General features: G+C 51.1%; 1 protein-coding gene across 4 annotated transcripts in view; it reads right to left on the bottom strand.

The window, feature by feature from the left end:
• The window catches only part of POC1A (POC1 centriolar protein A), a 66977-nt gene that overhangs the window by 6133 nt on the left and 33851 nt on the right, over nt 1-26993 (bottom strand). For all 4 annotated transcript variants that reach the window (XM_006179981.3, XM_032458370.1, XM_032458368.1 and 1 more), the window contains one exon: nt 11512-11655. In XM_006179981.3, coding sequence (XP_006180043.2) covers nt 11512-11655 — 144 coding nt within the window. The remainder of the gene's footprint in view (nt 1-11511; nt 11656-26993) is intronic.

Below are 26993 nucleotides of genomic sequence, written 5' to 3'. Positions count from 1 at the left end.
GATCGGCCAGCCGTTCTATCTGCATTTCCCAGCTATTTGGTTAGTTCCTTACAAAATGCTTCCCCGGGTGCAGGCCTCACTCCAGGCTTCCCCACTGCACTCCCCAATCTGTCCAGCTGGGGGCAGCTCTTTTTCCCAGTGCCCCAGTCCCTGGAGCCACCTTTAAGCAGGGCCCCACATGGAGCATTGGGCCCCTCTTAGGTCAGTGGTATTGGTTTCTGTGGCTGCACATCCCTCCTGGGCCTCCCTTGAACGTGGAAGACAGGCGGCATGAGGTGGACACAGTGGCTGGGCCAGAGACAGACTGATGGCAGAGGCAGAGAGCTGACATCCTCTGCCTGGGGGCGAGGGGAGCGAAAACTGCTCTTTCTCTCCCAGGAAGCCAGGAGACTGGGCCTCGGGGTCTGAACAGGGCAAGACAGGGAGTGGGCTAAGAGGGCTGAAATGGTTGGGGGTCAGAGCACCACACGAGCACAAGTCTGCCAGGGCTCCAGCATGGGGAGACACTCAGCCAAGAGAAGGGACGTGTCGGGTGGAGGCAGCACTGGGCAGTGGGAGTGGTGAGCACATGGGCCCTGGGGCGGGCAAGGGGCTGCAGGACGGGGTGATGGAGGTGCCAGAAATAAATAACGTGATAGGATCTGGGCTGCCCAAGCCCACTGTGGCTGCTGTGCGGGGCCAGGCTCTGCCCGAGGAGATGCCTCACCTGACTCAAGCAGGCCCTCCCTTCCCCTGGACCCCGACAGTCAGTGCTGTAGTCCCCCCGGCATTTCCCACTCAGTGACTGCTTCCCAGTCTCGCTCCTTCTGTCTTGGCTTCCTGGTGACTCTGGGTCCCTCTTCACCCCTTTGCCCTCCACCCTGCTTCTGCTGTATTTCTTTCCTGTTCAAGAGCTCAAGAATAAAGGCCAACTCCTCGGCGTGGCATTCACCTGGCACCCAAGGCCCGGGTTGCTTGTCACTACTGCTCTCCTGGGGCAAACCACACCTACCCGACGCCCCACTCCGGCCCCCCTCCCCCAAGAAGTCCTCCTTATCCCCACCCCAGCACCCAGGTCCCTGCCCTCCTCCTCTCTCAGCAGGTCCTGGCTGTAGCAAAGGCGTGGGCCCTTGGAAAGTGCTGTCAGAGTGACTCCCAGTCCCCACCTTTGACCTGGGTGGTAAGAGCACAGGCTCAGGAGCTGTACCACGTGGGTCCAAATCTGAACTTGACCGCTAACTTGCTGAGTGGCCTTGGACAAGTTATCTGACTCATGGCTTTAGACTCCTCCTCTGTACAACGCATCTCTTGAAGAGCCACTGTAATACTTTATGAATAGCTCTGGGCTGTTGGGGGGCCCTAGGCACACACTGGGCTTGATGAAGCCCTGAAGAAGGTGGCCTGTGGTCAAGCCTTGTAGGGTCTGAGCCATCAGGGCACGTGGTGGTCTGGCTGCTTCTTAAAGTTCTCCTGTGATGGAAAGTTCCTTTTAATCATTTCCAGGCTTGTGGCTGATTTGGCTCCTCCAGGCGGTCTCCCCATAGTGGGTGGGGCACCCCAGCCCCCTTCTCCCAACACAGCAGCCAGATTTCTAGGGGGTAGAGGGTCCCAGGTGTCCTGGGTCTCAAGAAGAGAGCACAGTCACCCAGCCATGGCACTGGGGCACTTGTGCCAGGCCATGGGAAACATCCAGGGGCTGGCCTTTGGCTCAACACCCCTGTCTCGACTGTGCCGCACAGAATGTCTAACTTTCCTTTGGTTTCATTGCAAAGATGGAAAAATGTGGAATTAATCTCCCCTTAGCATGGTTTTGACTTTACTCAGATTCTAAAGATCTAAAACAGATGCAATAAAAAGGGAATCTCTTTGCTGTGGGGTCTTGTGAGCTATCAAAACAAAGTGGGGCTGCTGGGCCAGCGCCTGCCCAGCTCTGCCTTGTCTCCTGCCAGCTCCAGTTCTGTCTCTTGGTGTATGTGCGCGGGCCTGTGCACACACGCAGGGCCCTGGCTTGCTGATGGTGCCCTGGCCACATGTCAGGGATGAATGGGGGATGAAGTGGCCAGCCCAGATCCCTGGGGACAGGGGTTGCTGGTCTGGGCCTAGCTCCTACCAACAAAGGCTCTGCCTCTTAGCCCCAGCCTCTGTCCAGTGCCTAAAGGTCTGTGACACAGGGGCCTTCGAGTCAGAGGTGTGATGCATCCTCCCCGAGCAGCCTGCAGATGGCCATCAGTCTGAGTGCCAGCCCCATGAGGATAGGGGTTCTGTCTACTCTCACTCACTGCTATCTTCTCGGTCCAGGCACAGCTCCTGGCACCTAATAGGTGCACAATGAGTGCTGGATGGACAAATGCCAGACCCTGAGAACCATGGGGATGCAGAGAAGGCAAGTCCTGCACCAGCCAGTCCAGGTCCCCCGGGCCTGGGGAGCCGTACTCTGGGGATGAGCCCGCCTGGCTGGTGGGGAACATTCCCCCCAGCTTGGGCCTCGGACCTCGAGGACTTGGGGTGGCGGAGGAGGGAGAGGAGGGCGGGCAGGCTGGAGCCTGGAGGGGCCACTAACAGCTGGCCTTAGGAGGGAGGAAGCCTCCTGGCCTCAGCAGGACGTGGTGGGGGCACAAAGTGGGGCAGGAGTCCAGGAAGCAGCCCAGTTCCTCCCCTCCCACCTCAGGCCTGATTTGATGAGGACTAAAAGCTTTGAGGCCTGAAATGGAGATTCCCACTCACACTGACGTGTGACACGTTAACTTGTCCAGGATCACAAACACAGCTGATGCACACAAAAATACACGTTTCTAAAGAAATTCCTCCCAATCTTTCTGGGCTCAGCAAATGTCTTTATAGCTACTCCTCATCACCCCACAGCCTGCTGCTAACAACACGAAATGAGCTTTTGTCCCTTGGGCCCAGAAGTCCATGTTTCTGTTTCACATTATCTCAGGGATATAGGATTTCTCTGGCATTTCTGCATCCCCCAGCCCCCACCTCTAATGAGGATTAGCTCTCTTCGGGAAATACATGAAAAACTATTTTCTATTGGTAGATTAGTCACCAGATTAAAGAATCTTGGCTAATTTACCTTCCTTGTGGCTTTATAGCAACTTCTTTTAAATAAACACAGGCTTTTCCACATTATTGCTTACCCCGCAAAAGAGAAGCTATAAAAAGTGGGTCCGCTCACCACCATCCATAAAACCGGATGCTCTGGGACCCACGGGGCACCACCCACACCAGGAGGAAGATCCGAGCTATACCTGCTGCCAACACTGGACTGGGTTCAAGCTCATCTCTGGCAGCCATGAGCAGGCCACCAGGGAAGCCAAGTGTCTGACAGGAACAGGCCTCAAGGTGCAGGATGCCAGTCACTGCTCGATAGGCTGTACTCTAGTTCCAGGGTGAGTCCAAACAGGGCTAAGCGAGGGGCATGTACTGTGGCCTTGGCCCCGTTTAGCATCCCTTTTCTTCAGATGCTCATTTTTCCAACAATCCATTTAAAATAGTTAATTTGCCAATACCTGATAAAACACAGTCTTCACAAGTCAGAGGGACTGCTTGGCAGCTTGTTGGAAGTCTGGAAAAGCTCAGTATAGCCTGACAAGTCAGGCCGTGGCCCAGGTCCAATAGGACCACCTCAGGAATGAAGGGCTCACAGGCCCCTCTGCCCTGCCCAGTACCTACTGAGCCCTGGTGCGAAACCTGGCCTCTCATCTTGGCTGGTTTTGTGGAGCCACTGGCTAGACCCAGATCAGAATGGGGGACACAGAACCACTCCCCTAAAGACCATGTTCTCCTGAGTTCAAAGCTTCTTTCTGCTTTATCTCCTCAACCCAGCCGTGGCTATTGTGGGTCCAGTGGGAGTCTGTATGACAGACCAGGCCCAGGTAGTCTGTACAGAGTGGGAGGAGAGAGATGGCAGGTCCAACTGTAGCCTTTCCTGACCCAGCTCTCATGGTGCTTCGTTCAGAAGATCGCCAAGTGGCCACGGGGTCAGCTGTGGCTTGCTTAATCTCAGAGCCATGCAGGCCCATTTGGGGCTGCCTGTCACAACCAAAAGACTCCTAGGCCCTTTCTCATGAAGTGTGCTTGACTCTTCTTTGGAGAGCCCTTGAACAAATCACCTGGAGTCCCCTTTGTCCCTGCTCTTAGAATCATCCCAGAGTCAGTCTGAATGAGATGTCCCTATACGGGCCTTGCTCTCCCGCTGCAGCTCCTGCTCCTCCTCCCCCAGCTCTAGGCCTGCTCTGGGTCTCACAGGAGAAATCTCATAAGACCGTGAACATTCCCAGGCCCCAGAGGTAACCGCAGCCATCCCAAACCCATCTGGTGGGCGGGGGCCTTCCATCTGCAGCCTCTTTGGAAAGGCGGTGCTTTTGGTCACAACTGCAGATGGGATAGAAGATGGAGCTGCCATCCAGCCCCCTCATGCAATAACAAACACAAGCTCGGGCCACCTTTGAGTGCTGCCACCAGCCCCACCCCTGGTTTGGTACTCCCCTGTGCCTCTGCATTTGCAAAGCCAGAGAAGGCTGCAGATAAACTGTCAAAATGAGCAACAGGGCTTGGGAAAAGCCAGGGCCCAGCCTCTCTGCAACCGGCTAGAGAGAGACCCAAAGTGTCTAAGAGACCAGAGTGTCTTCAGTCCTTTGTTCCCAGGAAGTAGCCTCTTAACAGAGGAAAACCAGTCTCTTGTCTCCAAACCCCAAGTGGCAGGAGCTTAGGCTGTCCAGAACTCAACTTTGGCCCAAGAGCAGCCTTTAAATATCCATGAAGAGGATGGCTAAACAAGGTCTAGGCCAGGTGGCTAGATGTGCTGCAGTGGAGGGAGGGCCCTCTCTCGTGGGAACCAGCAACAGTCACCCCTAGGTACTGCCTGCGTGTGCGACTGACATCAGGAGGGCTGCACACACCCGACAAGCAGGGATCACTGGGAGGGGCGGGGCACAGGGTGACTTTCACTCTGTAACTTCCCAGCAAGATCCATCTGGGCACACCTGGGAGGACCAGCCCCCACAGAAAATGGCATAACTGCTATAAAATCTGGAGTCTGTTTCCACAAACAACAGCTGGTCTGTCCAGGAAAGAGGGACACCGAGAGCCCCTGAGAGTGGTCAGGCAGTTCAGCCCACATCAGGGTGGGCCCAGTGTTCCCACCTTCCCACCAGTGTGAAACTAGCAAACTAGCTCCTTGGAGGGGAGCGGCAGGATGCCTCAAAGTAACGGGTCACTCTATCCAAGTCCTCAAAGCAAAGAAGCCCAAATCCTTAGACTTGTTGAGTTAGGTCAGCAGAGTTTCAATAATCTGGACCTTTAAACCAGTGGGGCTGGGTGGGCCTGCCTCCCCCCACTTCCCACTGTGCACACGTTCCAGTCTCAGAGCCCAGCAGCCCCCGGTGAGTCACAGGAACCTGAATGTGTGACGTCACAGCCTTGCTGTGGCCAGCTTGAAACGCGGATTCCATGAAAAACACAGTTGGCGCAGGAATTTCAGGGCTCGGTATTTTTAAAAAGCAGCAAGACGTGAAACCAGAGTCAAAAATAACTTTGCTATGGGCTTCTGGGGCGAAACCACCAGCCGCCTGCCAGGCCCAGGCCCAGGCCCCAGCCCCTCACTGCAGCCTCCCCAGCTCCTGGGTACTGTCTACATCTCCACACCCACACCCTGGTCCTTGAGGAAGACCTGGGGCCCCTGCAACTTCCAGACCCCACCCAACTTCTGTCACTCAGGAGCCCGTGAAGGAAGCGAAGGAAGCCAAAGCAGGAGGTGAGCTCACGTGGAATGCCAGCAGAGGGAAACAGACCCCTAAATCACCTGTGGCACCCCCACAAGAACACAAGGGGAAAGGTCAGGGCTTCTGTCTGGACACCCACTGAATGCCCATCACCAAGCAGGCAGGCCTGGCAGGGGTCCACCCTAGAGTCCTTCCTCTAGGCGTGGCCATGAGGGGAGGGGCGTGGCTATGGGCAGATGGGAGGGGTGACACATGGAAAGAAGGCCCTAAGGGAAGTCCCAGCCCCACCTGAGACACTGACCGCTGCTGCGCACCCCATGGGACAGACAGACGGGCTGTGCCTCAAGTCTCTCCTCTATGGAAGAGGAAACCATGGCTTCCCCAGGTCCACACAGATGGAAAGAGGCAAGGCTAGGCCAGAGCAGCTGGGCTGAACTTTTCTCTGGACCTGGGGACCTTTGAGGTTAAGCCAATCCTCTCAAGAAGAGAAGACTGGGGCAGGCCTGGCAGGTCAGTGACCAGGGCAGCCGCGGGACAGGCGTGTGTTCTCCCCAGAGGTGGCAGGAGAGGGTGGGACCCAGGGCCAGCTCACAAGAGGAAGAGAGGGGCACATACAGTACCCAGCACCCACACTTGTAACCTCAGCCCTAGCTGCTCTTGAGAATTCCCACGAGGGGTTTTGAAAAACAAAAAGTCTCCCAAAGAAAAACCTAAATCCCCAACAACCATTTCGGTAACTGGATTCAAAGAACGGCTATCACAAGATGTATGTAAATCTTTGAAGAGCTTCAGTCTCTGCCTCTGATGCCTGGCTCTGGATTCAGGGCTCCCATCTAATGGGCCCTATGACCCATCTGATTCTCAACAGCCCCCAGGCACCCTAGTCCCTCTTGTCACCTCCTGGGCTGTCCTCCTTCCTGGAACTGGAGAAAGACCTCCTCTTTCTCTCCCTCACATCCTACTGTCCAGCCAGACCACTAGTCTCACCAGCAGCCCAAAAGCACTCCTGGGACTCCAGCAGTCAGAGCCTGTGGAATGTCCACTCCTGTGTCACTTGGCCGCTTGGGTGCTTTCCTACACTGCCCCTCGGAGAACATCAACTTAATACTTAACGCTGTGCTTCACAAAACAGCTGGCGCCAGTCAAGCCCATCCAGGCAATCAAGAGCTTCACAACAGTGCTCAGGGAACACAAGCAGGCTTGACTGTCCCCACTTTCCAAGCGAGGAAGCTGAGGCTCTGGGAAGCAACATCACCTGCCCAAGGTCACCTACGTGGTGAACGGTAGAGTTGGCCCTCAAGTCCAGGAGGGCAAGCTAACAGGCAGGGCTCACTGGGCTGAGCAGAGCAGCTCTGAAACCCAAGGAGGGACCTCTGCTCCCAACAGCTGGTAAGGATGTATGAGGCCAAATAAACCCTGGCTGCCTAGGACATGGCATCCAGCTGGGGTCAGAGTCCTGAGGAGCTCAGTGGAGGAACCAGTGAAGCCCCAAATAGCAACCTCACAGGGGTAAGGCGGGGGGGTGTCTCTCCCAAACATGGAAGGGTCAGGGCAAGGGGCTGTGCTCTCTGGTCAGCGAACTCAGGGGCCATGCCTGCTGGGCTCTGTGATCACAGAGCACTGAGCAAGAGATTTTGCCCTTAACTTTCAGGAAGCTCAAGTTTGGTTTGCAGATGAACTTCCTGATGAAGCCATCCCTAACTACACCAAAACCGGTTATCAAAGAAAGCTGGGGAAGTTCTGATCTACATGGGTTGAGCTCAGGATCATATGGCATCCTGGAGAAGCCCCAGGCTGAACAGACCCTGGAGCTGGTCCAGGCACAACAAGCCATTATGAATACCCTATCTGCACTGGGCATGATGGCAGCAGTGGGCACCATGCAGGAAGGTAACACGAGGGTTGTGGAGGAAAGTCCTTGGCAAGTTGTAGGCCTCAGACAAACATCAGGAGGAAAATTATGATGAAGATATGATCCCTTCACTCTGAGGACCTTCCATCTAAAACAACACTGTGGGGAGACCCAACAGCCCAGGACAGCCGAAGAGTGAACCTGCTTGGGAGTAGGTACCTTGAAGCACCTTGAAGGCCATCCCGGCATCTATTTCCCCGAATAAATACATTTACAAAAAACAATGTGTGCATTTTATGAAAAAGATATTCCTAAAAAATAAAACAGCACAACTTCAATGCAGAAGTTAAAAGAAGGGCTGGATTCAGATGCTGCACACACCCCTAGGGCCTAGGAGGGCCAGAGGAAGCCCTCATTCCTCAGGAGCCCAAGGGCCGATTGCCGTCTGCTCCTCTCCTCACCTTTCCTCCCCTGCAGGGAAACCTGGCTCCAGGGAAACCTAAGCAGGGGCAGCTGCAGAAGTCACCTCCTGAGGGTAGGACCATGACAGCTCCACCCCGACCTGGGTCCCAGCCTCTCTGAGTCCCTATCTCCACTCCACCCCAGACCCTCAGCATGAGTCTGGCCCCGACTTCTGCCCACTAGAAGCCCGAACTCCTGTGCTGCCTCTTCCATTAGCCCACGTCAAGGGACCCATGGCTTTCTCGATCTGGCCTGCTGGACTCCCACCTGGCGTGCTCTGCCCAGCTGTCTCCAGCGGCCCTAGTGGCCTGCTCCTCCTTGGAGGCTTGGCTCCTACATTAGCAGATTCAGTTGTGGGGCCCTCCCAAGGGTGGGACTGGGTCTCACCCAGGGCCCCCTACACAGAAGAGGCTCAGTGAATGTATGTGAATGGAGGGAAACCACCACCTCCACTGTGAGGGCTGAGGAATGGCTCTCCTGAGGTGGTGGGGAACTAGAGAGCTATTTCTGGTGCTGTCGTGAGGATTCCCCATACCCACACCAGCCAGGCTCTGAATAATGACCGAGGCAGAGCAGGAGCAGCACTGACCACAACAGCAGCACAGGGCAGTGCTGGGACCATTCAAAGAGCTTCACACAAGCTGACACATCTAATCCACACAGGAGGCCCGTGAAGTGGGTGCAATCATCAGCTCTGTGTTCCAGATTTGGAAACTGAGGCACAGAGGTTAAGTGACTTGCCCAAGGTCACTGAGCTAGAGGTGGGAAAGCCAGGACTTGCACCTAAATGAGCTCTGAGCCACATCTCTCCCCAGGCTTGCTCAGCCACATGACTTCTGGGCCTCTGCTTTGCACAGAGCTGCGCTGACGAGGACTGAGGCGGGGTCCTTGGCCTTCGGACCAGTGCCAAATGGGCCACAAACCTCGAGAAGAACCCAATCACTGGGCTGCACCCAGCCTGACAAGCCGGAGGGAAGGCAGGCTCTGAAGACAGTGAGCCTCCACGGTGGGGCGCCTGCTCTGTCACCCAGGGGCTAGAGGCTCGTGACTCACTCAGTAAACAACCCATCCCGGCCACTGCCCACTGCGGCCCCATGCTTCTTCCCAGAAGGATGTTCTGCAGGACGGAGGCCTGAAGGACCCAGAAGGCACTGTCTCTCTCACAGGCTGCTTAGAAGACTTCCTTGTGGGGGAGGGAAGGGGCAGTGATGGGGCGGGACAGAGGAGAACAAGCACGATTCAGACGGAAGACACTGAAGTAGGAGTCAGTGCTGGGGTGGCCGAGGCATCCCCGACCTCCAGAGCAGAGGTGTGTCAGGCTGGTGAGGGGCACCCGCTGTGGCGGCAGCATCCGAGGGCAATACTTACATAACAAGGAGGCTCAGAGCCCCGCTGAGGTACTGGCAGGGGGAGGATGCCGCTGGTCGCCCAAGTCTACGCCCCAGGGGATCCTCCAGGGAGGGGGCTACCCCAGCAAGGCTGGTCCCAAGAGGAGGCGGCAGGGAACCTCCAACCCCAGTGGGGGAAGCCCTGGTTGTAGTTGGAACACCTCAGCTAGAGCCCTGACTCCAGGACAGGAGGTGGGCCTGGAAGACAACCGGCGACCAAGCTTGAAGGGAGCACGTGCAAACACCACTCCGCATTCTGAAAATGGGCTGCGCTCCAAGGCCCGAACTGGGGCTTCATCTGTGGAACCCACGTTTCCTCAGGACACACTGAGTCCATCAGGAACGCGCCTCCCTGCGTGGCATTTAGGAACGCACGCTGGCCAGCAGAGCAGGCGACTGGCTCAGGGGCTTGGCACTGGGTCAGGGTGGAGTGTTGTTTGGATTTGCAAACAGGCTGAATGGTGTGAGCAGGACGAGGGTGTCTGAGACATCCAGACCCCAGCCACACGCCAAGGCCACCAGAGAGCCTTCGCTAGTTTCGTGCAATGCCAGTTTCTTCCAAAGTTACTACCGTACTCCTGACGGCTAACACATAATGAAACCTTCCATGTACACCCTTCAAACACAGTGACAGGAAATGTTTTCAGTGTTATACTCCTCTGGATCCAATGAAGCTATTTTTAACCATCCTCTCAGACTTAATTTCCAATTTTATTCTATGAAGTTCTAATTCATTCCACCTCCCCTGATCTCTCACTTGATGATGCCGCGAAGAACAGGAGGCGGGCACGGCAGTTTCTGACAGGTCTGAGGGGGATAATTTTTTCAGTCTTTGCCCATTGCTCATCTGTCTTAACTCACGCCTTCTTCTCAAGGGTAAAGAAACTCAGAACCATCTGGATGATGTGCACATAGTCCCACCAGCCCCTAGTCACCGAGGTCTGACCTCTCCCTTCAAACGTCCTTCCTTCAGTGGGTCCACGGTGTGCAGTAGCAGCTGGGGTGCTGTGACACACTGAGGACCAGGCGACACAATGTGGAGGAACTTGGTGCACTTGGTCCCAGATCCAGAGCTAGGGAAGGGACGCCACGTCACTTCAGTTCAATTTCTGTCAGAGACTCCAGGGTCCTCTGCCTCCCTCCTGCATCCTTGCTCTACCCCTGAGCTGGCACAGGAAACAGGGGCCTGCACCCAGATCCAAGGAGGGGAGGAACCCCAAGGATCTTTAAATCCCACATTGGCCCAGCTGCCGCCACCACCTATATGCCCCATGCCAGCCGCGCTGGGCTTAGCTCACTGCCTGGATGTACCCATGGCCTCCTCCAGACCTGCAGGCAGGCCGCTCCCTCTGCCAGGACTGCTCTCCCACTCGAGGATGAGACACCCCTCTGGGCAGGCCTGCAGTGCTGGCCGCCCCCTCTGCCAGGGATACTGCTCTCACTGGAGCCACTGTATTGCAAGTCTGTGTTATGAGTTGCCAGATGCACTGACACTCTGGGAGGTTGGGGGCATGTTGACCTCACTGATGAGGGTAGACAGCTAACAAGCACTGAGCAGCTCCCTAGGGCCAGGCACAGGCCAAACACTTCCTGCAGACTCATCTCCTTTAATCCTGATCACAAATGTGGCTGGTGTAGCCCACCTCACTGCACATCACAGATAAACACACCGGGGCTTGGAGAGCTGAAGATGTTTCTCCAAGGTTGCTCAGAGGGTAAGGAGCAGTGCCCGCTCGATCCCGCAGCCTGGGCTCTCAGACGCCCTGATTCTCACTGCATGTGGTTCCCTGGCACGTCCCTGGAGTGCCCACCCAGTGAAGAGTCAGAGGAAGGGACAGACAGTGTTTCTTTCTAAGCTGCTGCGGCCCAAGCCAGCACTGGGTGGGGTGCTCCCTAGCAGGATCCAGGGTTGGTGATTTTGGGGTCCAGTTGTCTGGCCAGGGATTGGATGGCTCTGAGAACCAGGATCCCAGGGCAGGCACAGCTGTTTCATTCATGTGGGTTGGCAAATAGGTATGTTATAATGTTTTTTAAAAACCCAATTTCAAATGGCCCAAATGCGAGGCCAGTGCAGACGATGGGGTGAATTTACAGCACAGCTTACCTGGGTGAGGACGTCCAGCTGGCCCACGATATGCTCCAGCGTGCTGGTCAGTGTCTGGGGCATGCTGACAGGCTCCTGGGGCTGGCTCTGCATCGACTCCTGACTTCTGCCTCTGCCTGGTGGGACAGGAAAATCCACTTCTGGCTAAAGACAACGAAAAGGAAAGAGAGCCCCTTAGTCTTGATTTAGTGCTGAGGAAACACAATGAGGAATAGCCCTCTGATGGATTAAGTGGATTAAACCACCAGCAAACTTGAGAAAACGAGTTCCAAATGTTGGTGAGTAACGGCAGTGTGGCAGGACTCCCATGTCCGGGCCTGTACGCTCCCTTCTGGGGCCTCCTTTCTGACCAGAGGCCATGAGTGAGGAGCAGAATCAGAGCGCCTGGCAGTCTGGCCTGGAGGGGCCTGGGAGGGCTGTGAGGTGGGCTGACGAGTGCCCTCCGCCAGCTCTTGGAGGCCCTCAGAGAGGCTGGGGGCTGCCAACTCTTCACATCACCTGAACCTCCCTGTAGGCCTCTCAAGAGTCAAGACCCTGAAGGCCGGCCTGGCTCTGAAGTCAGCCCTCCTCCTGGTCAGCTCAATGCCAACTTCCTCACTCAAGGGATGGGGATGGCCCAGAACAACCCTGCCCTGGTGCAGACACCCTGGGTAAACAGGGATTCTATGTGAACGTCCTGGCCTGGTGGCTGGCAGGAGTCAGAATCCAGAGGACAGGCGGCTTGCTTAGACAAGACTCCAGGAACCCACTGAGGGGCTTGGCATCTCTGCCTAAGATCCTTCAGTCCCCAGCTGCAGAAGCCATCCCCTCCCCGCCGCCCACCACCACTGAGGATCCGTGATTTCCAAAGGGGGCTCATTCCAGTCCAGCATGTTTCCCCGAAAGTCAGGCACGGCTCTGCACACAAAGGCTTCTCGGGACCTCAAAAGCATCATGCATGTGTTCAGTGGGTGGGATTCTGGGAGCCACTCGGTTCTCAAGGACACAGTGGGCAGATGTCCCAGTTTTGGTCCTGGAACCCACAATTCCTCTGTGGACTTGTTCCCTGTGGGCATGACAAGCCCCAAAGCCCCAGTCACCCAGAAATGCAGCCACACTGGGGACTCAGTGTTTTAAACCATGACTTCACTGACAGACCTTCCAAGTGTTACCACACCAGTCCTCAGTTCTGCCAGTCCTCCAGGGATCTCTACCACCTTCAGGAGAAAATTCAAGCCCCTTCACGGGCACCCTGCTCTGGCCTGCCTCCTTCCACAGCTCCCCCACGCCTCTGCATCCCCAGGCCCAGCTCCCATGGTCCCCACTGCTGGGCAGGCCCTCCTCCACCCTTCCTTTCCCCTGCTCTGAGCATCCCATCCTCAACTCACCCACAACCTTGCACTCCCAATCAGAAGCTCCTCTGTGCTCCTGAACACCTGGACCTGCCCCATCCCTATCCTGTTCCTCCAGCCACTGCATCTCCAGGGCCAGAACACATGAGTGGGATGAATCAATGCCAGACCGCCCACAAGGCCCACCACCTGCCCATGTATCTTTGTCCCTCTCCTTGTCTCCCATCTACACTCATCACTCCTCTCCCCTCCAAATCCAGCACATCACTGGGCTCAAAGCTTGTCAACTACCCCTACATCACAGAGCCAGGGTACTCCACCCAGCACCCCTCCCTGCCACGGCCACTGGAGTATACTGGCTATGACTGGGGCTCACCAAGGATACCTGCACACTAGCCCACCTCCTAGCTCTGACACTAGGCTGGCCTGCATGCCCACCATCAGCAGCCGGCTTACATCTCCTCTGAGTCGACCCATCTCTTGGATGAATCCAATGGCCCGGCCCCAGGAAGGTGCTCAGCCCTGGACATGCTCACCTTGGGCAGGCCTCAGAGTTCCTGAAAAGACTCAGCCCAGGAAAGGATTCCCAACCAGCAGAGGAGGGCAGTTCAGCACACAGGCCCTACCTGCGTATTTTCCTTTATTCGGCAAGTGTTCTAATTTCATAGATAACAAACTCTCAAATGCATGTCAACTTGAACTTGGAAAAATGCAGGCCCTGGCAGTTAAAGAGAACTTGAATGTGAGACACAAGCCAAAAGAGTGTGCTTGAAAACAGGAACAGCGCCACATCCACATGCCCACTGTCCACATGTCTGCTGTGGTGCCCACGGGACTGGGGCCCTTCCAGTCCTCCAGGAAGCGATACACTTCAGTCTCAAAGCCCACCCAGAAGTCCATCCCAAAAGGAAATGTTTCAGAAGCCTTGACTGGCCTCCACCTCACTGCAGCGGCCTCCAGACCCAGGCAGCTGTCAGGAGACACAGTAGTGGACGGTAGGGAAGAGACGGCCTTGACTGATATCTGAGCTCCACCACTGACCAGGGCTGGGGGGCCCTGGGCAAGAGGTTTAATCTATCTTGGGAATCCCTCCCCTTCCTCAGAATAAATGGGGGTGATGACTGAGCTGCAAGAGGCGCTTCTCTGAAAATCACCAGCGCCTTTCTTGAGACGCCTGTGCCCACTACCTCCGAAGGACCCCCTTTCAGACAGGCATGCTCTTCCTCTAGACAGAGTCTCCCGGTTTCCTCAGGAAAGGCCACTCTGTCCTGACAGCCAGCATCCTCAAGGAGTGGCCAGACCAGCACCGCCTGCTGCCTGGGAAGGAGGGGATGGAAATTCTGAGTGCTTTTACTGAGCAGCCCAGAAATGGACAGCGCCGAGCCTCTGGAAGCTCACTGACAGTGGGAAGCGGGGCGGAGTGAGCACCACTGACTTCAGCGGCAGAAACCCTCCTAAGCCCAAAACCAGCCAGCTCCAAAGGAGTCCCGAGGACAGCAGCCACGTGCCCGAGCCAGGGAGGTGGCCTCTGGCAGACAGAGCAGCAGGAACCTGAGGCTCAGACAGGAAGTGACCATCGGAAGGCGCCCAGCCTCCAGCCTCACTCACGAGTCCAGGGTTCTGGCCACGCTCTTTGGTCCTGGTCTCACCTTCACCAGGAAACAGCCCTCTCTACTGCCCGTCCACGCTCATCCGCAGACATCACAGCATTTAACACACGGCCAGTCTAGCACCATCAGGATGGCAATCGCTGTGGTTCACTTGCCACCTTCTATGTGCCAGCATTTTTATGGCACTTCATTTAGTCCTAACAATGACCCTCCACAGCAGGCATTACTAACCTCACTTTTCAGATGAGGAAGCAAGCTCAGAGAGGTTAAATAACCTGCTCTAACACAGGAAACGACAGAGCTGGGATCTGAACCCAAAGTACAGGCAGTTCCCTGACAGGAAGCAGCCTCTGACAGGAGTTGTCGCCTGCAGACCTGCTTCCCGTGCCCAGCTCCTCTCTTACCTCCCGGTAGAGGCTCCTGGCTCTGGCTCTAACACTTTTTGTGTCACTCCCCCACCTTGCCTGACCTGGAATGCCTGCTGGGAACAGAGCTGAACACAGAGTGGGCCCTCCACACACACTCCACGCCTCCCAGAGCCAAGCCCACCAAGGTGACATTCCTGTGGAATGAAACCTTCCCCAGGCCAAGGGCCAGCAGCCCTACCCCCGCACAGCATTTCAGCCACTCACCTGCACTCCAGCACTCTGGAGACAGCCAGGCCAGTTTCCCCCAGAGCTTGGCAAATAAGTATGCGATAAAGCAGAGATAAGAAGGCAAGAAGAGGAAGGGCTGTGAGGAATAACAAAGGCAGTGTTTAGGGGGAAACGTCCTATCAGGGCTTTGTCTGTTCAACATCAAGGGCCACTTGGGGCCTTGCCTGGTCGTCCTCCCTTAGGTATATCACCCCTAAAATCACAACTTAACTCATGCTTACATACCTACATACGCAGAGAGCTGCACCAAGTCAACAACTTTCAGTTTTATCAAATAGAAACATCTTAACATCACAAGAACAAAAAGGTGAAACTCTGAATAGATGAATCTACTTAAGTTTGTGGAAATCTCATTTGGGGTCTGGGGAGGTGTCCCCTCTCACCCACCTGGTGTGGGAGCTCGGGCTCTCACATGTTAACCTTTTTTTTTTTTTTTAAATTTTATCTTTTATTGAAGTGTAGTTGATTTACAATGTTAGTTTCAGGTTTAGAGCAAAGCAATTCAGTTATATGTGTACATACACATATAGATACATATATTATCAGATTCTTTTCCATCATAACTTGTTACAAGAAATTAATCTAGTTCTCTGTGCTATACAGTAGGCCTTTGTTGTTTATCTACTTTATATATAGTACTGTGTATCTGTTAATCCCAAAGTCCTAATTTATCCTTCCCCCAGTAGATTAATCTTCTGCTTCCCTCAGTTCTGCTGCTGCCAGCCTGTCATATGCCACCAGGAGCTTAGCACTGTGCACACAGTAGGAATTGCATAAATATCATGGTGACTAATGTAAATTTTCATTAAAAAACAAAACCTAAGAGCAGAGCTTGCAGGTCTTCCTTGGGACAAGAAATCAACCCATCAGGTTGAGACCATTCTTGACTGCTCTCTGGATTGACTACGGTCTCACTTTTTCATCATCAAGATGCAGGTATGGATAGGAGCTTTGGCTATATAAGATATAAAGTTAGGGGAAGCATTTATCCCAGCCTAACAAGAAAAAGGCCGACAATCTAAAAGAACCATAAGTTTTCTTAAATCAGAGAGCTGAGGTCACAGAGCAAACAACTAGCCTGAAATCTAAGGGAAAGGCAGGCTCTTCCAAGGAAAACAGGAAGTGGGCTTCAGCTGACTGCTGGCAAAGCATGGGAAGAAGAGACACTGAATGCCACACAAGTGGCTGAGAAGAATTAAGTTACACATTTTAACAAATCGCCACAGTGTGGACAGGGTGAGAGTGAAGAACCGCTGGGAGTCAAAGACACGGGAAGTTTGCCTCTCCTCACAGGGTCTCCACAAACCTCCACTGGGCATTCAGGAGAAAGAAGGGGGCAGGGCCATGAGTGGGAGAAACTCATTCTCCAGGGTGCAGGCCTGGAGGCAGGGAGTAGACATAGAAAAGGCATGAAGTCCCGCCAGGACCCTTCTTACCTATGGAACAAAATCCTTAAGCTACTGGGGACAGAGCAAAAAAAGATAAAAACCCCTCTTCCCTGGGGGAGAGGCAGGAAACCACCCTGAGTGGAGACGACTGAGGGCTCCAATGGCCGAGGAAGGGCAGGGCTACTAAGAATGCCCTACTTCTGAGACCCAGGGACACAGGGCCTGACTAAGACTGTAGCTGGGCCTGGACAGCAGAGAATCCCTCCAACAAAGCCAGCAAGCAACAGGAACAAGCAACAGAAGCCTGTTGCTGGGGGAAGCACAAGAACACGGAAACAGACACCCTCGGAGGAGCAGGCCTCAGGGTGGGCTGAAAGCTGGGGATGGAGCAAGGACATTGAGGAAAATCCTCCAACACCGGGACCGCTCCCTAAGTGCCAGGTAATGCTACACTGAGCTCACCTCCTGATCAGACCGACTATGTATCTTAGTTTCTGCTATCCTAAACACAATGTCTGGCATTCAATCAAAAATTCAACCAAAAAAATTCTAAGACACTCAAAAAGACAAGGAAAAATAAATCTTATTGTCAAGAGACAAAGTAACGAGCAGAATCAGATTCAGATGACAGATGCTGGCACTATCAGATGGAGAACTGAAAATAATTATGAGTAGTATGTTAAAGGTTTCATTGAAAAATTGTGGACAACATGCACGAACAGGTAGAATTTCAGCAGAGAGGTAAAGTTATAAGAACGAGTCGATGGAAACGCTAGAAATAAGAAACCCAGTAACAGATAAGAAGAATCGCTTTCCTGGGCTAGTAGTTGGCTCAATTCAGCTGAGGAAAATAAATCAATGACCTTGAAGACAGATCAAGTCCTCAAACTGAAACATAACAGGGACGAGGAAAGCAGAAGAGAGCATCCATAACAACAAATTGTCTAAATGTGTGACTGGAATCTCAGAGAGAGAAGAAAGAGAACAGAGACATTTATTTTTTGGAGGTACTGGGCATTGAACCCAGGACTTGGAGTATGCTAAGCATGTGCCCTGCCACTGAGCTATACCCTCTCCCAAGACATTTCTTATAGTACGAGTTTACGGGTAATGAATTCTCTCAGCTTTGGTTTGTCTGGGGAAAAAAAGTTTCTATTTCTCCATTTCTAAAAGTTTTTTTTTTCTGCATATAGAATTCTGGGTTGACAGGTTTTTTTTTTTTTTTTGGAATACTTTAAACATGTTACTTCCATGTCTTTGGGCTTGTGTAGTTTCATATGAGAATAAGAACAGAATTCTTACCTTTGATCCTCTGTACATAATGCATCTCCTTTCTCTGACCACCTTCAAGAATTTCTCTTAATCTTTGCTTTCAAAAGCTTGAATATAATTTGTGTGGGCTTTTGGTTTGTTTTTCTTGTTTCTTTAACCGGCTTGTCATTTCTCTGAGCTTCTTGGATCTATGGTTGGATACCTTTCATTACTTTCCAAAAATTCTTGGCCATTATCTTTTGAATAGCACCAAAAAACATGTGTTATCAGTTTCCTAGAGCTGTCTAAAAAACTGTCACACTTGGTGGCTTAAAACAAGAGAAATGTATTCTCGCAGAGTTCTGGAGGCCATAAGTCTGAAATTAAGACTTCAAAAGGGCCACGTTCCCTCTGGAAGCACCAAAAAGGAATCCATTTCAGTTTCTTGTGGCTCCAGGATTCCTTGGCTTATCGCTGCATAACTCTACTCTCTGCCTCCATCTTCACAGGGCCTTCTCTTCTCTCTGTGTCCCCTGTAAGAACACCTGTCACTGGATTTAGAGCCAACCTAATAATCCAGGATGATCTAATCTTGAGATCCTTAATTACATAAGCAAAGACCCTTTTCCCAAGTAAAGCCACATTCACAGGTTCTGGGGGTTAAGACATGGACATTTTTTTGGGGGGAGGCACCATTCAACCCATTACAAAAATGCTTAGATAGAACTCTACATCATATGTACAAAATCTGTGTGCTGAAAACGATAATACACTGATGAGAAAAACCAGATTAATAATATCAACAAAGAGATACATCATGTTCATGTATTGAAGACTCAATGTTGTTAAGAGATCAATTTCTCCCCCAAAATCATCTAAAGAAATCAAAAAGCTGACTCTAAAATTTATATGGAAAGGCAAAGGAACTAGAAAAGCCAAAACAATTTTGAAAGGGAAAACAAAATTAGAAGACTCACGTTACCTGATTTTAAGACAGTCTAAAGCTATAGAAATCAAGACAGTGTGGTACTGGTGAAAGGATATACACATAGATCAATGAACAAATAGAGTCAGAAATAGACCCACACATATTGGGTCAATTAATTTGTAACAAAGGTACACAAACAACTTAGTGGAGAAAAGACAGTATTTTCACCAATTGCTGGAACAACTGGATATCCATTAAAAAAAAAAAAGAAGAACCTCAGTACATTCACACCATACACAAAAAGTAACTCCAAATGGTTCACAGACCTAAATGTAAACTCTAAAACTATAATACTGGTATATATTTTTCTTCTAAAATGGAGAAAATCTTTGTGACCTCGGGTCAGGTGAAGATTTCTTAGATATGACACCCAAAGCGTGATCCGAAAAGAGAAAGTTGATAAAATGAACTTCATCAAAATTCAAAACATCTCCTCTCTGGAAGACGCTGTTATGAAAACACAGACTGGGAGAAAATATTTGCAAGTCACATAACTGGTAAAGGACTTATATCCAGAATATACAAGAACTTTCAAAATCCAATACGACAAACAACGTTAAAAAAAAAAAAAAGGCAAAAGATTTGAACAGTCACTTCACTAAAGAACATATAAAGATGGCAAACAAACTTGTAAAAAGATGCTCTACATTATTTGTCATTAGAAAAATTCAGGTTATAATCATAGTGAGATACCATTATATACCTATTACAATGATCTAAAGTTAAAAAGACTGATCACCTCAAGTGCTGGCGAGGAAGTGGAGAAACTTGAACTCTTATACACTGCTAGGGAGAATGTAAGATGTTATAACCATTATGGAAGACAGTTTGACAGTTACTTAAAAGATTAAACATTTCAAAAAAAAAAAAAAAGGTTAAACATATACCTATTATATGTTGCAGCCATTCCACTCCTAGGTATTTATCCAAGACAAATGGAAACGTATGCCCATAGATATTTATATAGAAATTAACAGCAGCTTTATTTGTAATAGCCCCAAATTGAAAATAACCCAAACATGAACAGGCAAATAAAAAATTGTTTATCTATCTGATGGAAAAGTACTCAGAAATAAGTAGAAGTGAACTACTGATACATGTAACAACATGGGTGAATCTCGAAATAATTAGGCTGAAAGAAACCAGATCCCCCCAAAATATATATGTAACTACATGATTTCATTTATATCAAATTCTGAAAACTGCAAACTCATCTACAGTGACAGAAAGCATATTAACAGTTGCGTGGAACTGGAGGTGGAAGAAGTGGATTGACTACAAAGAGGCACAAAGGAATTTTGGGGGCTGATGGAAAGATTCTATAACTTGATCATGACGGCGATCACACAGAATGGTTCACTTTCTAAAATGGTGAATGTTACTATTTGTATACTAATAAACCTGACTTTCAAAAGGTGCAGTTACAACTGAAATGCCCCTAGGACCCCCACCTGCCCATCGTGACACTGCACTTGACATTACGCATCACTGCCATTCTGCACTCAAGGTGAAAATCACTGCTTCTCCACAGGACATTACCAGTGGGCAAAACCCAAGGTTGAAGACCACAGGTGAGGCCCGTGAGGTCCACCACTGGTCTGGGGATGGACCTCAGATGCTGAAGGGCCAGAGTCACATTTCAGTGACTCCCCAGTTGTCAGCAGATGTCCCAGGCAGGGTTTCCTGAGCAGCAGCGGCCCAGTCCATGGAACTTCAGGACTCAGCTGCTTAGGGGCCTATACACAGCCTGACAGTCACGAGCAAGTGAGGTCTGCACGCACCTGGCCAACAGCCAGCAGTGGCTGGAGTTTTACCATAAAGATGTCATGAGCTGACTTGACAGAATGCCCCCCTCTAGTTGAGTGGGGTGGTCAATCATTAACACCTGCTCAAGATGGAAATTTCTCTTTTTCTATTAATCTCTAACACTGGACCTTGCCCCTGCCCAGCTTGCTCCAGAAACTGAAACTCTGTAACAGACAAAAGCAACCAGCAACTGGTCCATGGCCTGAGATTGGCCAGAGAGAGGAGAGGAGAGGACAGTGACCCAGGCCCCAGATCTGGGCTGTCTCACTAGTACCCTCCTAGTATACAGTATAGACCCTTAGCGCAAAACTGGAAGAAATGGACAGACACACACGATTATGTCTTTTCAACTTCATCTTTCATCAAACTGTTCATCACGTAGTCACTGAGGATATGGAGCTTCACGGACTCAGATGTTTCTTAGTCTCCACCTCAGGCCTTTGGCTTTGACAATTTGCCTCATGGAGAGTTAACAGGCATCCAGTCTGCCTCCTCCCTGTTTGCTAAACCAGCCCTGATGAGGAGAGCGGGGACAGGGCAGAGCTCACTTGGGCTCCTCTCAGCTCCAGCTTGTCAAATGGAAATAGGCACAGCTGTTTCCTCAAATCAACGCTCAAAAGAAACCTGGTACTGTATTCTCCCCATATATTTGTGGACTAGAGATACTACGGCCTTGTTTGCCCTATAATTTAGGGTTCCGGCCGGGAGACTAACAAGAGGGAAAACTTCTGGTTCTAAACATAGCCCTGAGCCCAAGATGAATTCTGGTTTCTTAAAATCATCTAATTGTTCGGCAGTCTTACGAATGTTCTTCCAAGCCAGTCCAAGTATGAGTATGGGGTTTGGTTACTGCTATTGGCTTCTACCCAGAGTATGACTATACAGGGTGCCTCCACACAGACAGGGTGTCCTTGGAACTACAAACTGTGAAGGGGTTTAAGGATGGGTCTAACGTGGAGGGTGAGGGATCCACGTGCCCAACCCAGGACTCTGTACAGAACCAGTGCCGTCCAGACCCCAGGACCACAGCTGTCCCTGTCATCCTAGTACACTTGTCACAGATCTCCTGGGCATGTGGGAGGTGTTAAATGCACAAACCAAGGAACCCCCATCTCCTCACTCAGGCCCAAAGCCAGACGGAGGCCCCATATCAGGGCTCTGTCGGCCACCCCTGGGCTCCACCCCCAGCTGTCTCCTGCTGACCCCGCAGCCAAACTCGCTGAGGATTTCCACGCATTTCCCCACAGACAAGAGGGCTGACTTATAAAGCCAAATGTTTCCACAGGGAATTATGTTCAATATCTTGTAATAACTTTTAATGGAAAAAAAATGAAAATGAATATATGTATGTATATGCATGACTGGGACACTGTGCTGTACACCAGAGAACGACGCATTGTAATTGACTGTACTTCAATAAATTAAAAAAAAAAGTCAAAAAAAAAAAATAAAGCCAAATGTTTTAAAGGCATGAAAGAATTGCCTTGGCAAGCAGGAAATGGAAAGTCATTCCAATGTCCAAATATGCCCCCAGGAGAAAAAAGGAGGGTGGGGGAGGACTGTCCTACTGAAAGGACACACCCGTATGAGGGAAGCTATGGGCAGAAAGGAGCGGGGATGGAATGGGGAGAGGAAGGCTGAGGAACTGAACTGGTGGCTAGCATGAGAAAGCAGACTCTCATGCATCGAGAATGTCCTCTGCATAGAGGACAGCCCTCCTGGTTCTGAGGACAGAGGAAAATCATCCCAGGCCTTTAGGGGCTGAAGCCCTCCAGGTCACCACGCCTGGTCCAGCCAGAAACACACACTGGTTGGCAGCAAGGCTAGAGCCCAAGGGTCAGGGACTCGGACGAGGAGGAACAGGGCAGGGCAGGGTGAGGGGGTCCTCCACACAGCCCAGGGGAGCCTTGGGAGGAGGCAATGCTGGAGAGCATCTGCTGCGCCCCAAGTTCCTGGAGCAAATGCACCTTGGGAGCATTTGGAGAAACAACCACATTGCCAAGCAGACACCACCGCACTGCGGTCCCCATGCTGGTGACCAACACCTTTGTAACAGCATTCCCTTTGCACACAACCTGCTTTCCGGAGGGCTGGCTCCTCAACAGTTCAGTTCCACACATGTTCGCAAGGGCCCCCTTCCAGGCTGTCTACCTCCTGCCTCAAGACAGGAACACCTACCAGCCCCACCACAGACACCTAAACTGAGACACCCTGGGAGGGAGATCAAGGCTTCTGATAAAGCTCAAGTGTTGACTGTAGTTTTTGTGTGTGTGTGTGTGTTTTTTTTTTTAAATTAAACTGCTTTGAACTAATTTTAGACTTAGAGAAAATTTGCAAAAAATAGTACAGGAAATTTCCATATCTCCCTCCCCCAGGCTCTTCCAGAGTTACCATCTTACATAACCATCAGTACAATGGTCACACCAGGAAGTTAACATCGGGACAATTCCATTAACCACACTAAGGAAGGGCTCCACCTGAGCTTCACCAATTTTTCTATTAATGTCCTTGGATCCTGATGTTCCAGAATCCTACCCAGGATGTCCCACTGCATTTAGCTCTTTCTCCTTTGTTTTCTGCAATCTGTGTCAGTTCCTTGGTTTTCCTTTGTCTTTCATGATCTTGACACTTTTGAAGAGTGCTGATCAGTTATGTTGTCAAGTGTCCCTCAGTTTGGGTCTGTCAGACGTTTCTCATGACTGGATGGGAGTGATGCAATTTTTGACAAGAACACCATAAAAGCCACGTGCACGACATCGTGGGACTCATGTAGACAGGTGAGGTTGACCTCTGTCAGGTTTCTCTAATGCAAAGCTACATCTTTCATCTTTCTCTGTGTAGTTAATCTTGGGGGGCTGTGGCTTTTTAAAAGGGAACGTGTGGCTGTCATTACAAACTCTGCGTGTCAGCCCAGCTTGCTGATGGCTGCAGCTGCCCCACAGATGAGAGGCATCTAATGAAGATGAGTGGCAGAGCCGACGTCTCTGGAAGACGCCGAAGCTCTCGGTGACAAAGAGGAACAGTAGCAGTTTATTTATAGATCCACTTGAAGACAGCTCATTGTAACTACTGGAGTTGAATTTTTAAAACCTCGGGAACAAAGGCTAGCTATTTTAAACTCTCCTTGCACTTAGTTCAATGGAGAGTGTTAGAGGCACTGACCATACCCGGGCACCACTCCCAAGCTCGGCAATTCATATTTTGTGCAGCATCTCAGGACACGAGCAAAGCCTGCCAAGACAGAACCAGGACTGGCTCTGCCTGCCCCAGAGAGGCAGCAGGCATCCGATGGGCCAAAGTCCTCACCTCAGTGCTGCCCAGGGAGGAGGTGAGGGAGGCTGCCTCCTCTGACCCCAGGGTCTCACAGCCTCCCTTTCCTGGAAACTGAAGTTGCACACAGCTGTTGTGAGTCAAGGTTACATCACCTCTCTCTCTCCCTCCCTGAGGGCTGCAGGCTGCAAAGAGGGACAGCGCACCCCAGAGGATGCCAGCCGGGGACAGCTGGCTGTGGCTGGTGCACCTGCGCTGACACATCTCCCGGCTGGAACAGAGGCGTCCTGGATGGAGCTCAGAGTCCACAGCCATCCCTGAGGACAGAGGGAGGGGGCAGCCCCAAGGGTCCGCCTGCCTCTGGCCCAACTGTGGCTCGACCTCTCCACGCTCCAGAACTGTGGTGAAGAGGGAAGAGATGGGTTTCCTCAAAGCCTCCCACATCTTTATTTGAACAAAGAGCACAAAACAACGATCTCTACACAATGCAGAAAAATGTGAACACAGACTAGGCATCTTATATTAAGGAATTATTAATTTTGTTGGATGTGATAAGAGCACTGCAGTTATTTAACCAAGAAAAGTCTGTATTTAGGGTAAAATAATGTTATCTGGGATTAAACAAACAAAAAAGCCCTCCAGCTCTTCTAAAAAATGTGGGAGATGAATGAAATAAGATTGGCAAAATGTTGAAGCTAGGTACAGGGTACACGGGGGTGGGGGTCATATTATCCTCTTGACTTTGCGTTAGCTTGAAAATTTCCCCAATAGAGAGGTTTTGTTTTGTTTAATTAAAAAAAAAAAAAAAAAAAGGCTCCCAAGTGACTGGAATGAACTGCAGGAATGAACTGCGGAGCCGAGGCTGGGCAAGTGGGACCCAGAGGCAGCTGAGGCACAGGACCACCCCCCACCCCTCAGTGGGACTGGCATTGTTAGCATAGGAGGCGAATTCATCTGAATCCAGGCATGTTCGCACTAGCCTCTGGCACTGCCGCAGAGAAAGGCGGATGGCACCCAGAGCCTTCAGTGAACCCTGCAGCAATGTCCGGACCTTCAAAGAAACTAATTTTAAGATAATCTCCATGGAAACGATCTATTCTGATTTTTTTCCATGGTAACCAATGAGAACATAAACACAAGCATTATCCAACACCCTTACACCACCACATGGGCAATGCTGCCATCCAATCTGGAAAATATAAGCTGCAAAGGGCTTCTTCCCATTGAAAAAGAAAACAAGGACTAAAACTTCTAGTCCAGACACATGGATTTTCCCACCCTCCACTGCCAGACAAAGCCCACGCCACCTGCCCCCACACTGCCAAACCAGGCCAGAGGGTGGTTTCCTGGGACCATCAAAAATGCCAAAAGGAAAGAGCCAGAGCCGGCCTCTAGCCTCACACACACAGCCCACGCTGCCCACAGACAGCAGGCATGTGCCCACTGAGCTGATTTCCTTGAGCATTCTGTGTCCCAGACGTATGCTGGCCACGACGGGGAGACCAAGGTCCCAGCCCTCCAGAGAAACAAGGCAGGCCTGCGAAGAGCTGGCCACAGAAGAGGGGCTGCTGCAGCAGCAGAGCCTCTGGGCAGGCAGAGCAGAACGAATTCATAACCTGCTGCCCTTCCAGGGAAGGCTGCGTGGAGGAGGAGCCATCTGGAAACAGACTAAAAGAATGAGTACAGCTCCACTAGGGAACAGGGGATGTGGGCCAAAGAATCAGAGTCAGATGTGAGCAACTGGGTCTATTTCCACTTGTGGCTCATTTCTTCCATTTTCAGGTTTCTGGGTTTGAAAGCAGCATGGAACCAAAAAGAAAGAAAGAAAAGAAAGAAAGAGAGAAAGAGAAAGAGAGAAAGAGAAAGAAAGAAAGAAAGAAAGAAAGAAAGAAAGAAAGAGAGAAAGAGAGAAAGAGAGAAAGAGAGAAAGAGAGAAAGAGAGAGAGAGAGAGAGAGAGAGAGAGAGGGAGAGAGGGAGAGAGGGAGAGAGAAAGGAAGGAAGGAAGAAAGACTCTCAGATGCCTGTGGCCTCAGTTCTAGCCCACCCTCTCTGCTCCACATGCATGACCTCAGCTGGCTGCCCTTTGAGAGGGGACTTGTCAGCGTGGCCTGACCAGGCATGCTGATGCTCATCATCGCTGTCACCAAAAGAGCAGCATCACAGCAGTGGCCCCAGGGCTGAAATAAAGGCACTCTGAGGCATGCAGCCTGCCCTGCCTGGGGCCACGTGTACCTTGAAGTAAAGCACCACAATGTCAGGACCCCACAGTCCTGCGATTGGGCTCACTTCCCAATGTGCAACTGTGGAATCTCCACTGACCCTGAACCCACGCTTTGGCTGCCAGTGGGAAAGGAAACCCAGAATAGTTTTGAGACCCTTGAAAGAGATAAAAGAGCTCTCAAAAGTGTGTGTGTGCCCAGGTTTATGCACCAGGTGTGTCCAGATGCACACAGAGCTGACACGAGGGTGTTCCGGTTTCCTCTGGATTCCAGAGTGAAGTTCAGAATAATTAAATCTACAGAAAAAGAAGGCAGACTAGTGGCTGCCAGGGACTGGGGAAGTGGGGAATGGAAAGTAACTGCTTAAATGAATACGGAGTTTTATTTTGGAGTGATCACGTTTCGGAACTAGATATAAATGGTGGTTGCACAACATGGTGAATGCACTAAATTGCTTACTTTAGAAAAAGGTTAATTTTATGTTATGTGAAATTCACCCCAGTTTTTAAAAAGGGGGAGGGAATACATATTAATACTTTTGTAGATAGTGTCCTATATGAAGATTGCACCAGTCTATTTCCCCATCCTTTAACCATCACAGTTTTTTTTATTATTTAAGTTTTTCATCTTTACCTGGAACAGCAGCAACAGCATCACCTAGAAATTTGTTAGAAATGCAAATTCCTTACTGAATCAGACCCTCTGGGGAGGGAGTAAGCTGAGTTTTAACAAGTCTGCAGGGTGATTCTGATGCACACAAACATTTAAGAACCAATCTAAGAGGCTTACTGCAATGAATGTGAAACGTTAAAAGGCCCACCTCCTCACTACACTGCGTCTCCCCACTCACTACCTGGAAGCCCACAGTAACTCCTCCTGATGCATTTCTGCAAACATTGTTCTTGTTTTGCCAAAGGCAACCCCTCTATTCTGGTAAACACCGTAATTATTTAACATGTGCC

The sequence above is a fragment of the Camelus ferus genome, chromosome 17 (assembly GCF_009834535.1).
Source record: "Camelus ferus isolate YT-003-E chromosome 17, BCGSAC_Cfer_1.0, whole genome shotgun sequence".
In the NCBI taxonomy this organism is placed as follows: Eukaryota; Metazoa; Chordata; class Mammalia; order Artiodactyla; family Camelidae; genus Camelus; species Camelus ferus.
This window is presented reverse-complemented; position numbering and strand designations above follow the sequence as displayed.